The sequence below is a fragment of the Pongo abelii genome, chromosome 18 (assembly GCF_028885655.2).
Source record: "Pongo abelii isolate AG06213 chromosome 18, NHGRI_mPonAbe1-v2.0_pri, whole genome shotgun sequence".
Lineage (NCBI taxonomy): Eukaryota > Metazoa > Chordata > Mammalia > Primates > Hominidae > Pongo > Pongo abelii.
Window position 1 is genome coordinate 53,124,787 of NC_072003.2, and position 14,446 is coordinate 53,139,232.

General features: G+C 38.1%; 1 protein-coding gene across 6 annotated transcripts in view; it reads left to right on the forward strand.

Annotated features, from left to right (window-relative positions):
• FTO (FTO alpha-ketoglutarate dependent dioxygenase) overlaps positions 1-14,446 on the forward strand; it is a 408,414-nt gene that overhangs the window by 186,198 nt on the left and 207,770 nt on the right. For all 6 annotated transcript variants that reach the window (XM_009250721.4, XM_054533150.2, XM_063717086.1 and 3 more), the window contains 1 exon segment: positions 1,030-1,149. In XM_009250721.4, coding sequence (XP_009248996.2) covers positions 1,030-1,149 — 120 coding nt within the window.

Genomic DNA, 14,446 nt, shown 5'->3' on the forward strand with positions numbered 1-14,446 from the left:
TGTAACACAAATATTCTAAAATCAGAAATACTTTTGGTCTCAAGCATTTCAGATAAGAGATATTCAACTTGTACTAATATGTTTGCTACTCTTCTTTTTAACCTATTGTCACCTGCCCTGAGTTGACAAGTGAAAATTTGAATGGCTTTGTCGGTTTAGTGTATACCTTCATAATTAGTTTTATATATATAGGTTAAGATTATCACCAGCTCCTCCTGGCCCGTGGGTAAGTTACTTTAATTTATTGTAATTTAAGAAACTTATAATTAATATTTCCTAATATGTATCTGTGTTTTGCTTTTAATACCAGCCTTAAATAAAGACATTTAATAAAAACATATTCAGTTTATGCCTTTCCCATCAAACATAGTACAGCCTGCTTTATAATTAGGATCTCAGTATTTGTTGTTGATTGACTTATAGTTTCCTCACATCTGACTAATAAATGTGATTGAAAACCCCTCTCTGGCATGAGCTGGGTTGCATAAGAGAATTTCAGCTGTTTAATTATTTTATTTTATTTTATTTTGACACAGAGACTCTTGCTCTGTTGCCCAGGCTGGAATGCAGTGGCACAATTATAGCTCACTGCAGCCTCAAACTCCTAGGCTCAAGGAATCCTCTTGCCGCAGCCTCCCAAGCAGCCAGGACGACCAGCACACACCACTGCGCTTGGCCAATTTATTTTTAATTGTTTTGTAGAGACAGCATCTTGCAATGTTGCCCAGGCTGGGCTCAAACTCCTGGCCTCAAGAGATCCTCACGTCTCAGCCTGCCAAACTATTGGGATTATAGGCATGAACCAACACGTCTGGCCAGACCTCAGTTTTAAGATTACTCTTTTCTTAGCTTTGCAGAAATGCTCTGGAGATGCCAGCTTACACTGGGAACTGGTTAAGCTGACCTTTCTCACCTTTTCTCATCCTATGGCCATCAGGTTACTGGAGGAGAATTAAGAGACGAAGTCATTGTCCTCGCTTGTCTATCACAAGGGTATTAAAACCACCATCTTCTCTTTATGGTCCACAGGTCGAGTTTGAGTGGCTGAGGCAGTTTTGGTTTCAAGGCAATCGATACAGAAAGTGCACTGACTGGTGGTGTCAACCCATGGCTCAATTGGAAGCACTGTGGAAGAAGATGGAGGCTGTGGTGAGTCCATGAGACCTGGGACCGTGTTTTCTGGGCTGCTGTGTTATACAAATCCTCCACTGCCTCATTTGCATAGGCAAATGTAGATTTAATTATTCCTAACTATCAAGTTAGATTCTTCTTGGTAAGGTGATGGATATAGCCAGGATTTTGTCAGTACAACCTCAGTTTAGTTCAATAAGCATTTATTGAGTATTTTCTCCTCATAAGGTATGTGCTGGACATATACTATGAAGTGGTGATCAGAGGATAACAATTCGAAAATACTATTTAACATTCATTTGCATTTTTATATGCATCAGGTGCTACTCTGTTTTCTCAGTATTAACTTTAAAAATTTTTACAGCAATGCTAAGAGGTATAGAAACTTTTCCAGGCCTTAATTTGTAGATGTGAAAACTGAGGGGCAGGGAAATGAAGGGCCTCCCCCAGGGTCACTGAGTAAGTGGCACAGCCAGGTGGAAACCCAGGCAGGCTGGCTCCACAGCTTATGCTCTCAACCACTGTGACCCAACAGTTGAACAAGGAGAGGGGCACAAATATCACCAGGTATGACATTAGCTAAATTGAAATCTGGTAATAGATGTGAAATGTTAAAAGAAAATCATAGTTCCAGAGGAGGGAGTATTACATTCAGACCACTTGAGCTGGCTGGGATGGTGGTGAAATGGCAGATGTGGTTTTTGGGGCCCTTGGATGCTGAGGAGTATGATGGGATGGGGGATCTGGGGAAGAACATTAGAATCCAGAAACTAAAAACAAGGCCAGAAGTCAGGTGTGACCAGAGCAAGTAGTGCAGATGATGTGGGAGGAAATGTAGCTGGAAGGCAGGTTGAAGCCACATGGAGGTCTTGCATTAAGTCTTAATTTAAATAATAGTAATAATAATAATAATAGCAAACACTTACATAATACTTATTAAGTACCAGACATTATTCTATGTGTTTTCTATAAAACTTCTTTAACTTTTATGACAACCCACAACATAGATGTAATATATTCCCCATTTTTCTAATGAGGAGACCAAAACACAAAGGGTTTGTGTAACTTCCTCAAGGTCACCCAGCTAATAGGTGAGGGAGCTGGAATTTGAACTCTAGAAGGCTGCCTCTGGGGTCCTTGCCCTTCACCACCTCACTGTTCTGCCTTCAAACAATTGGATTTGGAATGTAGTAGAAAAGTGGTAAAAGCCTGCAAACTCTGGAGATAGTACCTCAGCACAGAATTTGAAATGTGCTGGAAACAATGAACTAATCTGCAAAAATGGATAGCTATTGCTAATCCCTATTTTATTTTTTTAAAGCCATTTTATTGGGGTATGATTGCCCTACAAAAAGCTGTACGTATTTAATGTGTACAACCTGAGTTTAGAGATACATGTACGTTCATGAAACCATCACAGCAGTCTATGCCATAAACCTATCCATCACCTCCAAAAGTTTTCTTCTGTCTTATTTATTATAATTATTATTATTGTGATAAGAACACTTAACATAGGATCTACCCTAATTCCTACTTTATAATAATGAAAATGTCAAGTCACAACTCTGAAGGCCCCAGTTTAAAAGTCTGGATCAGAATCCAAAAGTCCTTGCTTTCCAGACATCTCAAATCTTTAAATCATACCTTTTCATGGATATATGTCTGGGGAAGGAATGTTATAATCCTTTTAATGTATTAATAGTATCACAAAAATTGATTTCTCTAAAGACCTGAATCGATGCAAAACTGAGCATTGTGAAACTGAATTGGAGTTAATGAAAAGTCTGTGCCTAAATCTCCTTAGTCAGTTCTGTTCCTAAACTAAGCCTGTTATGAGTACTCTCCATTTTTATGGGCTGCTTATATAAAGGCAGCTTCAGTTTCAGGGCAACCTTTTTTCTCCCTGCTGTGTAATTCTGATTTTGTCCATTTACATATGAGTTAGAACCTCTTAACTTGATGAACCTTGGCTCTAAGACATCAGCTTGACTTTGAAGTTGTAATTTGACAACTCTGTGAATTTGAGTTGAAGAGCAAATAAGAAAGGAGCTCTTAATGATTTTTTTTTTTTTTTTTTGAGACGGAGTCTTGCTCTGTCGCCCAGGCCAGAGTGCAATGGCGCGATCTCAGCTCACTGCAACCTCCACCTCCTGAGTTCAAGTGATTCTCCTGTCTCAGCCTCCCTAGTAGCTGGGATAACAGGCGCCTGCCACCACGCCTGGCTAATTTTTGTATTTTTTAGTAGAGACGGGGTTTCACCATATTGGCCAGGTTGGTCTCCAACTCCTGACCTCAGGTGATCCACCTGCCTTGGCCTCCCAAAGTGTTGGGATTACAGGCGTGAGCCACCATGCCCAGCCCTTGATTTTATTTTTGTTCAAGAGCTTTTTTTTTTTTTTAAGTAAAATCTGGCCCAGCATGGTGGCTCATTCCTGTCTTCTCAGCACTTTGGGAGGCCAAGTTGGGAGGATTGCTTGAACCCAGGAGTTTGAGACTAGCCTGGGCAACATAGTGAGACTTAGTCTCTACTAAATAAAAAAAAAATTATCCATGTGTGGTGGTGCATGCCTATGGTCTGAGCTACTTGGGAGGCTGAGGTGGGAGGATCACTGGAGCCCAAGAAGTCAAGGCTACAGTGAGCTGTGATCGTGTTACTGCACTCTAGCCTGGGTGACAGAGTGAGACCTTGTCTCACATACACACACACACACAAATAAAAAATAAAATATTTGGTATTGTGAGCTTACAAGTGATATTCATTATGAATTCATTTAAGGAATTTAGTTATATCTATGTAAATTTGTGTATAAATAATTTGAAGGTGGTGGCACATTCGTTAAGAGGAAATATCTTTTATTTGTTTTGTCGCTCTTGTATAAAAATTACTAAAAGGAAAAGCAATTCTGTGAACTCTGGCACCGGTTTCCCAGCAGTTGGCGTGGCATTCCTGTGTTCTGATGGAGATCAGTGGCCTCAGTGTGTCTCCTCCGCATGCCTTGGGGTGATCTTCATCAGCAGAGTGAAGATTTAGGCCCAGATAAAAGGGATGTTTCTTCCAAATTAAATGAAAGCATTGCTTCAAGCCTTTTACAATGACTTTTTACAAATTCATAGTAATTTCTTTTTTCTATTGGAAAAGAAAGAACAGAATAATTGTTGGATGAGTCTACGGTTCTGTGGTTCTGTTCGTTTAGTACTATCTGGTATTTGTATACTCGGGTGGAATTGGCAGTGGCTGGTTAGATTTCTACTTGGCGCCAGCCCACCTCATATTTTCTCAGTTGCAAGCAGTAGGGGGCAATGTTGAGCTACCAGATTGAGGCCCCAAGATGTTAGCCTTTCAGGAAAATGCATACAAAAATACCATTAACTGTCAAGAATTATCCCTGTTGCTTCAAGTTAGCTGTAATCTCCAAGATTCCATAACACAGGATATCAGTTGTGGGTTAACAAATTCAACAGCAATTTAACATAAAAAGTACAGCGTTTGGTGCACATTTGGATTCTGTAGCATTAGACTAATCCAAATGGAATTTCTGAGTGTCCTCACTTTGCTTCCAGGGACTATCTTACTCAAAATTATTATCATTTTAGACAAATGATTCTTTTTTATCTTTATGCTTTTTTTTGAATTGTAAAATCGTGTGTGTTGTGGAAAGATTTCTTTAAATCAATACATTTTGTCTGTTCTGCAAAATAACATCGATCTCTTTTGCTGAGAAAATAAAAAACCTCAGGGAATATGTGCATTACTTTTCCCCTTTTGCTTATGAGTAAAGCAACCTTTATCGGCCCTTGTACCAGGGAAGAGACTTGCGCTGTGATTTCTGTCTTTGTGCTCTTTTTTCACTTTGTGGCTGGAAGGTGTAGTCTCAGGAAGGATATAGAAGAATGGAAAATGAGCTTTGAAATCGCTTTTCTTCCATTAATGGTAATTGCTTCACATGTCATAACCAGTCACATATTTCAAAAAGTTTAGTCAGCTGTCTCTAAAACTCCCCCATCCTCCACTTCCCATTTCCTGTCCCAGAAAACACCATTTTTATCACACTGTTTATTCTTGCCATTTTTTTCTCCCGGCGGATAGTTTTACTCCGTCCATGCTCTTGTGATGTAAATGTTAAACCTTATATTTGAATGACATTCTGATAAAATATCACATTTTCCCTGAATATTACCTCATGAATTGATGAGCCATTAAGCCCAAAGCAACATAACCCTTTCTTATAACCCAGGAATTTAGTCTGGCCTTTCCCCTCCTCTTTGTTCCCTATTGAGGATGGCATTATAAAACTATAATACTATTCAAATATTTGTTTTTTATTTTAATTTTTTTTAAACCCGATGCACTTCCTACCCCCACCGCCCACCATCCAAGATGATTGTATTATGAGAAGACTCTTCAGGATAAGAGAGAGTTACCATTTGAAAGAAACTGTACAACTGCTTTGCTTTCTGGGTAAAGAGAAATATGAAAAGCTGAAGTCTCCTGTGAGGTGGGGAAGTCTTGCTGTAGCCAGAGATTCAATGGATAGGCCATTCGTCTCTCAGGGTCTGGTATCGCACTTTGCAAAACTGACATTTATTTTACCTATAAAAATGTTTTAACACTATCAAATTCACAGTGATACAGAAAAGAATGCTAGGTGCGAAATCCTCTAAATTGATGACATTTATTCATTTCCTATTGACCTTAAAAAAAAAAAGGTCAATTTAGTATAATGCAGTGGAAATATTCGACAATCATTTCCAGAGTAAACATTTTCAAAAGTAGTGATGATTTCGATACTGGAGAGAAATTCTTCTTGCTGTTTTCCTTGTTTTTTTCTTTTAGAAGAAAAAGTAGATCCTGATGGTTTTGAATGTTTTGAATTGCATTTCCTGTTCTGACAATTCCTTGTGCTGTTATAGCAATGCATTTATATGGCAGTTGGCCTTAATAACCTTTATTGACTTTAGTGGGTAGGAGCCAAGACTGGATTATTTTAATGTATCCGTTTTGAAACAGTGTAAAACACAACATATAATTATGTTAGGTAAGCTATAGGCTACATTTAATTCTATCCATTTATGTTAAAATTTGGCACAGGAGAGCAGAGAGATGTGGAAAATGAGTAGGTGTTTTATTTAATAATGTAACCAGTTTCTTGTTGTTAAAGTTTTAAGAGAGAAATGTACTTAAGAAGGTAAAGGTTGTCCCTGACAAGTTAGTTATAATAGTTTAATTTTAAGATGAGTCATGCCTTTTCCCGTTCTATTTTGGCCTATGTAAATCATCTGGGAGGGCCCTTGCCAGGAGCCTGCCCATGGCTGTGTGGATGAGTCTTCCTCAGCATAGGTTACACTTCATGTAGTTTACACAGTCATAGGGAATGATTGAGCCGAGCAGTAGTTTGTTTATTTTTGGAGAGATTAATGAAGTTCTCATCACAGTGCTTTAGATTAAATTCTTTAAAACTGAATACAGGAACAAGGCTGCTTTTTCATTTACTGAAATTTTTACTGAGTATACTGGTATTTGCTATTGTATTATAGTTCAATTAGCTAAGTTTATTTTAAACTCCCTTCTAGGACTGAAGATTTTTGGGGATGTGCAGAAGAAAGTGATGTAAATATAAATATTGAATTTTTTTGTTTGCATTAATGGGAAAGTCACCAATTTGTGTGTGTGTGTGTGTGTGTGTGTGTGTGTATAATTTTTTTCTCCCTTCTTTTCAGTGTTAATGTGCACATTAAGTTACATCAGCCAACATAATCCAGTCTCCCATTTTTCAGGGTTAGCATTTCTGATTTAGGAGCAGAGTATATTATAGTAATTTAGGATCAGATGTGAGATGTCTAGTGGTTTTAAATTAAAATGTAAATTCTCTTTTTTGACTGGGGCAGTGCTGAGTGACTCAAGATAAGCACAGATTAGAGGTGGATAAAGAGTCATAAGCATCCAAAAATTCAGTTTCTGAAACCGGTGTGCAGACACTGAGTTTTGGGACCTTTACGTTTAGCTTTGAAAATTTGGAAAAACGAAAAAATCACTTGCAGCTGGAGCAGCTTAAAATCTTTGGTTTAAATCTTTGGTTTTTGGTTATCTTAAAAGCGTTGAGGGAAGCTCGGTTCTTTCCATTCTCCTTCATACCCACCCCCTCCAATTCCCCACAGCTATATTGTTCTATTAAAAGTAAAACATCTGGGGAGAAATTTTACATGTAATTTAGCAATGAATTTGTTATAAGTTTTTATTCCTTTTTTGATTATTTTATGAATTTCAGAGTTTTCCATTTGTTTCCCTGAGTGTCTGTACCTTTATTAAGGAATTTTACAAGAAAGTGTTGTGTATCCTGTCTTTTTGGGAAAAAAGAATATACAATTCCAAGAGAATTCAGGCTTAAGCCTCAAAAACACAGTGTGCTTCGAAAGCACAAAGGACTGTGTTTATGATTCTCTTTGAAGTGTTTTTGCAACTGGATAAGGAAAATTTTAGAAACAGTCTGATAGTGTTCAGGGTAAATACTTAAACCCCTTTAGAGAATTTCACACACAGATACTGTGCAGCAGAAAAAAGGGATACTTATGTTTCTTAAAGCTGCTACAGCCTACAGCTTTGTACTTAAAGACAGAGGTGTTGAATAGAATTCTACTGAGGATACATCCAGTGACAATATCTCCAGGAACATCAGAGCAAACCAGTGGGTAGGACTTTCTGTTTTTAACCCTTACATGAGCTGTGTGAGAGTTGAGCTTTATTGGTACCAAGTCCTAGGATGTGTCTGGTACATCTCAGGAATGTTAAGAGGATCGTTCCTAGTGCCTCTGCTCTGCACACAATAGGAACAACACTAAAAATGCTGAAGATGCTGAGACAAAGTGACAGGAGCTAGGAAATTCCAAGTGACAGCCTTGCCATCTCTCTTAACTCTTAGTGTGTGGAGAGAAAAACTGGAGTAAACAGCCAGGGATTGTGTTTTAACCTCGTTTCTGTAGGATTTGGCTAAATTTTGACAACCTTCATTACATATACACACGCACATGTGCACACACACACATACACACATTTCACACATTCTATATGTAAAGAAAAAAAAGATGAATTCTGCTGCTTTAAATAGTTTTAACCACCCTGAAATTCAAATTGATGTAAAGGTGTGAAGATCCTGCTATTTTCCCTGGGGTGCTATTTTAGCCTTGGCTGCTAGAATTTAGTTTGGATTGCTTTGACTAGCAGACTATCATGGCATTTCAGATATGAATTAAGAAACCCTGGTGCAAGATTGGAATGTCAGAAATTTCTATTTTTCCTGGAAAAGATATAACATAAAACAAATTATGTACCTTATTTCATCTAGGGTTTTTGTTTTTTTTTTTTTTTTTGCGGGGAGCATGGTAGAGGGATTAGATTCAGCTCTAGTCTGTTATTTACTTTATTATAATTACGTCTGAAATATCCTAGAAGAATCTCAGTCTAGAAGAATGAAGTAGTGTACAAAATAATAATAATAATCACCAGACCTACAGTTTTGAAAGGAAAACAAGATTTCCAAAGGATGTCGTGCCATTTATGTGGAATATTATCAAGATGTTAGAATCTTTTGCCCCCAAGTTGGTTAATGAATAATCGCTAAAACTGTTGCCTTTTGAAGAATATTGTTATGATGATCCAATGAGAAAGTTTGTAAAATATAAAACACACATAAATGCAAGGTATCACCAGTATTGATTTTAAAAGTGTGGACAGTCTTCAACTGAGGAATCCTTACTTCGAAGCCGATTGACCAAGTCTTCCTTATTGACAGCATCCCTTTCCTTTCCTAATTTTCCTTCCTCTGGAGCTGGGGTTCAGTCCAGGAGCTAAAGGGACTCACAACAATTTGGAACTCAGCACTCCTCTTGCAATGTGTCTATCCACTGTGGGTTAAATACTTTGGGAGGCTGGGCTGGGAATCTTTCCATATTGTACAAAAATGTCTCTATGGAGAAATGTGCTCCCAGTGCCAAAAAATGACTTACCAGAGAGCCCCGGGAACACATTAAGTTGGCCCTTCCGTGCCTTATGGGTAACATAACCGCCATCCTGCTCCCTCCTCATTGACATCTGCAAAATAATGACCCTTTTTTAACCAAAGGGAACTGTGATCTGTTTTCTTTCTGTATTCCTGAAAGGATCTCTGTGATTATTTGTAGATGATATTTTTAATAGCATCTTTTCCCTAACAAGTTAAATGTGATTGACATTTTTTTTTGCATTTTCTTTGCATGATCTCAGTCCATCTGGAACCACCTGTGACAGTCTCAATTGTAAACTTTTCCTTCATATGTATAAAAATCTCAGGCAGATCATCTCCTACTTGTTTCTTTTAATACCACTCAATAAATCTCCTACTTGTTTTTGATTGACAAAATTAGCTTTCAACTAAAAATCTGGAGTCTTCGGGTACTATTCATAATTAAATTTTAATGTTTTAGACATATCTGCATAGCCATTTCTGCATTGGTTATAAAGACTTAGAGCTGGTGGTAGCTTGAGCATATATAGCCCTCTTATTAAATATTGTTAATTGAAATGACAAATTATGAAATATCCAGAATTATGCATCAGATGTTCTTTAATAGATGTTGGGGGATTAAGAGGTTTCAAATTTTACCTAATGACATAAACTTTTCATGCAGTTAGCAGTGACATTTTTTAAAGGATGGGAGTGGTGGCATATACCAATGCTTGTAATACATTAATATGTTCTTGATACTGAAGTCTCATGTCCTGGATACCTGAACATTGTTTGGGAAGGGTGGGCAGTATTCAGCCGTCCAGTAATAAATATCTCAAAGGTAACATATCCAAAACCCAAGTTTTTATTTCTGTAATCCCTAGTGTTTCACAGTTCAGTAATTTGAACTGTCCAGTTGCCCAGACTAAAACCTTGGAGTCTTCTTGATGTATCTCTTGATTTATCAGTGAATCCAGTTAGCTCTGCTTTCAAAATATACTCATGACCTGACTACCCTTCACTACCTCCTGTGCTACCACCTTGGTAAAAACTACCATCGTTTATAAAATAGCCTCTCAACCAGCTTTCCTGCTTCCTACCCTATGTCCATCCCAATCAGAATGTTCCTTTGAGATACAAGTCAGGTCGTCATTTCACTCCCCTGTTTCAAACCTGCTATCATATTTAGAAATCCACCTTCCTTGCAATGGCCTAATGCCCTGCAGGATCTGTCCATTCCTTGACCTCCATCAGTGCTCCCCCTCTTTCCCTCCCCTAATGTCTGCCTTACTGTGTCTAGAACATGCCCAGCCCACTCTTGCCCAGGATTTTTGCATGTGCCGCTGCGTTTGTCTGGAATGTCTGTCCTGTAATTTACATGACTCTCTCCCTCATTTCATTCAGATCTCTGCTCATGTCACTTTCTTGGAGAGAGTTGCTCTGACCAAGCACTCTCTCATTGTAGCAGGGCCTTACTCTTTTCTACTGTACTCTTAACACTTTCCACCAACTGCAATTATCCTATATATCCATTTGTTGTCTGCCTCTACCTGAAATAATCTCCATGAGGGCAGCAGGGACTTGGTCTGTTTTAGTCACTCTTATTTCCCCAGCCTCTAGAACAGCATCTACTGCATAGGAGGTACTCGACACATGTTTGTTAAAAGAAAGAGTTCACGTGAGGTCTGTGTTCTAGTCCTGCCTTTTCCTCCCACCCATGTTGATCAGTGTGGTCTTAAATCTTTTTTTTTTTTTTTTTTTTTTTTGGGACGGTCTTATTCTGTCACCTAGGCTAGAGTACAGTGGTGTGATCATAGCTCACTGTAGCCTCAAATTCCTGGGCTCAAGTGATTTACCCACCTCAGCCTCCTGAGTAGCTGGAACTACAAGCCACCATGCCTGACTAATTTATTTTTATTTTTGCAGAGACAGGTTCTTGCTGTGTTAACCAGGCTGGTCTTGAACTCCTGGCCTTAAGTCATCCTCTCACCTTGGCCTCACAAAGTGCTGGGATTACAGGTGTGAATAACACTACCTGGCCAATAAATTCTTTTTAACTTTATAAATTTTCCTAAAATATTACCTCTTATTACCTGCTTCACAGGAATATTTTTGGGTTAGTTTTATTCTTAAACAAACATAACTCTCAAAATAATACCCCAAAACATCTTTAACTTCTTTTTAAAAACAAAATAATATTGAGGGCACAGGGGAAAGTCTTGTTTTATGCCTCTGGCATTTATAGCTGAGAAGATTGAGCAATCACAGGCAAACAACTTATGCAAATATGGAAAATCTTTTTTTTTTTTTAATGAGAGGATTAAGTAGGTTATTAGTTTCCCAGAGTACCAGTGTTGCTAAAAGTTAGAATCATAGTCTTATTTGTCTTATCATTGTCTTATCATTGTCTTATTTGTTATCGTCTTTCATATTTTAGATTTCCCTCTTCTGGAAAAACTTAGTAAATTGTCACAAAATTAAATGACTTCTCCAACAAAGCTTGGACTTTCTTGTTACAAATTTTCAAAATTATATAGAGAAAGCAGCATGGGCTGGACAGGTTTTGGGCACAGAACTAGGGAGGTCCCTGAGGAGTAAACTGACTTGCTCTAGACAAGCTGAAAACTGATTAAAATATTTATCATCCTTTGGGTATGCAATAGCTTTTGATGATGGAAGGCATATTAATATTCATCTTTGCTGCTTGTCTACACTTCAGACAGATCCCAGGAAAGGATGTTCAAATGACCAGTTTTCTTTCCTCACCAGGAATCCTTGAGAAACCAGTACAGCTTGGAACCAAGAAATGCCTTGTGATGTGGATTGAGCTTTTCCTTTGGGGGACGGGAATAGGGGAATACAAACCAGGGGAGACCTTTGGACTGGAAAGCTTTAAAGGATGACTGCTTTCTCACAGGAAGTCTTTTGCTAGAACAAAGGAGAAAGTTTGGTTGTAATTCTATAAGCAGCAGAACTATTATTGCTTATCTGAATACATGAAGCTGACTTCATTCCTTAGGTAAAGTCGGAAGATCGAAGCCTTATAAAAGATTTTGATGTGAATGCCACTGGGGGCTGAAGATTTTTCTTCCTCCCCACCACCCCACCCCACCACTTTGTTGTGGGAGAGAAATCAGTTGTGTTTGTAGCAGATGCTCAGGTCTTCTGACTGGTTCTAGAGTGCCCCATCTCCCTTTTGTCCTGAGACAGAATTTGAATGCATATGGCGTCCAAATAGTCTGGCATAAGTAGCACAGGGTTGCCTTCTGGGATTCTCAGGATCTGTCTTTTAATTTTTTTTTTTCTTTAATGTGAGAAAGAGTCTGGCTTTATTAGTTGAGTTAATTAAGCAGTGTTGTTTTTTGTCTAGATTGAAATAACCTTGATTACATTTTTGGATGCAAATAAGACCTCTGAAAGAACTCAATCTTTATATGAGCGGTCTGAAAAATCTGAAAGTTAAATAGAATATTCTCAAAAAAAGGGCAATGTGTTAAGACTCTTGGTTTCTGTCTTTTAAATCTGAAAATTCAGAATCCTCTTCTCTTGCATTTCAGTTTTTATTATTCCACACTACTGAGATATTTTGATGAAAGGTAGCCTTAAACATTGGATAATAATTATATTTGAAATCTATTTTAATATAGTGACATCAGAAGTGCTCTTTCTTCACCCCAGTCATTTAATCATTCATATGCTCCTTTTTTTTTTTTTTTTTTGCAGATAAGTGTGAAGTTATACAAAGAGCTGGGACTTATGTCTCCCAGGTTGATAAGGCACAAGGCAGGAAGTAATTCAGAGGAAGAAAAAGGAGAAGAGCAGATTCTGACAGAGGCCTTTGGGAATATGAAGGATTTTGATAGATGGAGATGGGTGGAGAATATTCAAAGATGGCAGAAGCAGGGCCATCGCAGTGGGAAAACACAGACCTGCTCGCAAACTTGATTAGACTGGATGGAGTTTGGTTTGTGTGAGTCCAGCAGCTAGAGATAAGATTAGGAAGATTAGCAAGGACCTTTTTTTCTCTAATGCATTTCTTTGCAAGGTATGGCACTTTCACCCCTTAATGACTGGCTTCCTATCAAAGTCATGGGAAGCAAAGGGCTAAACATGTGCAACTAAAAATAAAATGAAAACCGTTTGATTATCTTGCACTTGCAAAGGTTTTACTTTGAAAGCAAGTCAAATTCATTTATTTGCACTACTTTCAAGACCTGTCTGCTTTGTGAGTACAGCAAACAAGCAACACCATACATTTTTAGAATGAGAATTACAAATGAGATTAGGTAATTTTTCTACCAAGGTTCTTTGTTTTTCTCTGATAAATTGAATACCAGCTTAATAATTTTGGACTTTGGTCAGAAGCAAGTCTTCCCATGTATGAACCACTTATGATTCTCTTCCTTGTTAGGAACCCTAAGTGTATTTCATTTGATCTTTTGCTATTAGAGTTGTGGTTTGGAAGAAATGACATCTTCACTGCCCTTGTCCAGGTGACAGTCTTGTGAACTCAATACTTGCATAAAAATTATTTTGAAATACAGCCAAAGTGTCATTCATGAGCTATTTGATTTGGTTCAAGAGAGTGGATGTGGTCATCTCTCACTTCCACTGCTGAAATAGAGTGGTTTCTTTCCCACACATACCTCTCCACTCCTTGGCTAACAGTCCCACGTTGGTGATTGTGCACTCTCTGCTGTCTCTATTTGCCATTGCACTTCAGCTTGTCAGTCACACCATTTGAAAGACTGGATAAATATTCAGAACGTAAATGGCTGTTGTTCACTCTGGTCTTTCCCACCTTTGCACGTAGATTTCTGCTAGACCCTCATGTTTTCCCTCTCTATGTGATGCTGTTATTTTCCAATGACTGGTTTTATTACTTCTAAGGCACAAGATGTTAATTGTTGAGTGATTAATAACTCTCAGTTTGTTCTTCAAACGTGGGCTTTTGAAAGATTGCCTTTACTTTGATTCCTTTTAGGAATCTAAGGTCTTGGGGTAAATTTAGAGGCCACTATTCTCCTTAAATGATAGTGACATAGAGAAATGTTACTATGGGACTACTGTTTCATTTTACCAAAGAAACTGATGAAAGTCACACCAGAGGGTCATTGCTCCCCTAGAGAAGAAATGGGCTTCAGGCTTTTTAGAATGCCTTCTTCTTTGATATCTCATTATTGCTCATAATGCCAGAGAAACAGGTAACGTCGGCATAGTGATATTGGGCATTGCTTAATTTCTTTCAAGGCCTGAAACATTTATCCTCTGTTCTTTATATATTAGGTATTCACCCTAATGGTACTCAAACTGCTAGGCTCTGACAAGCTGAGGTC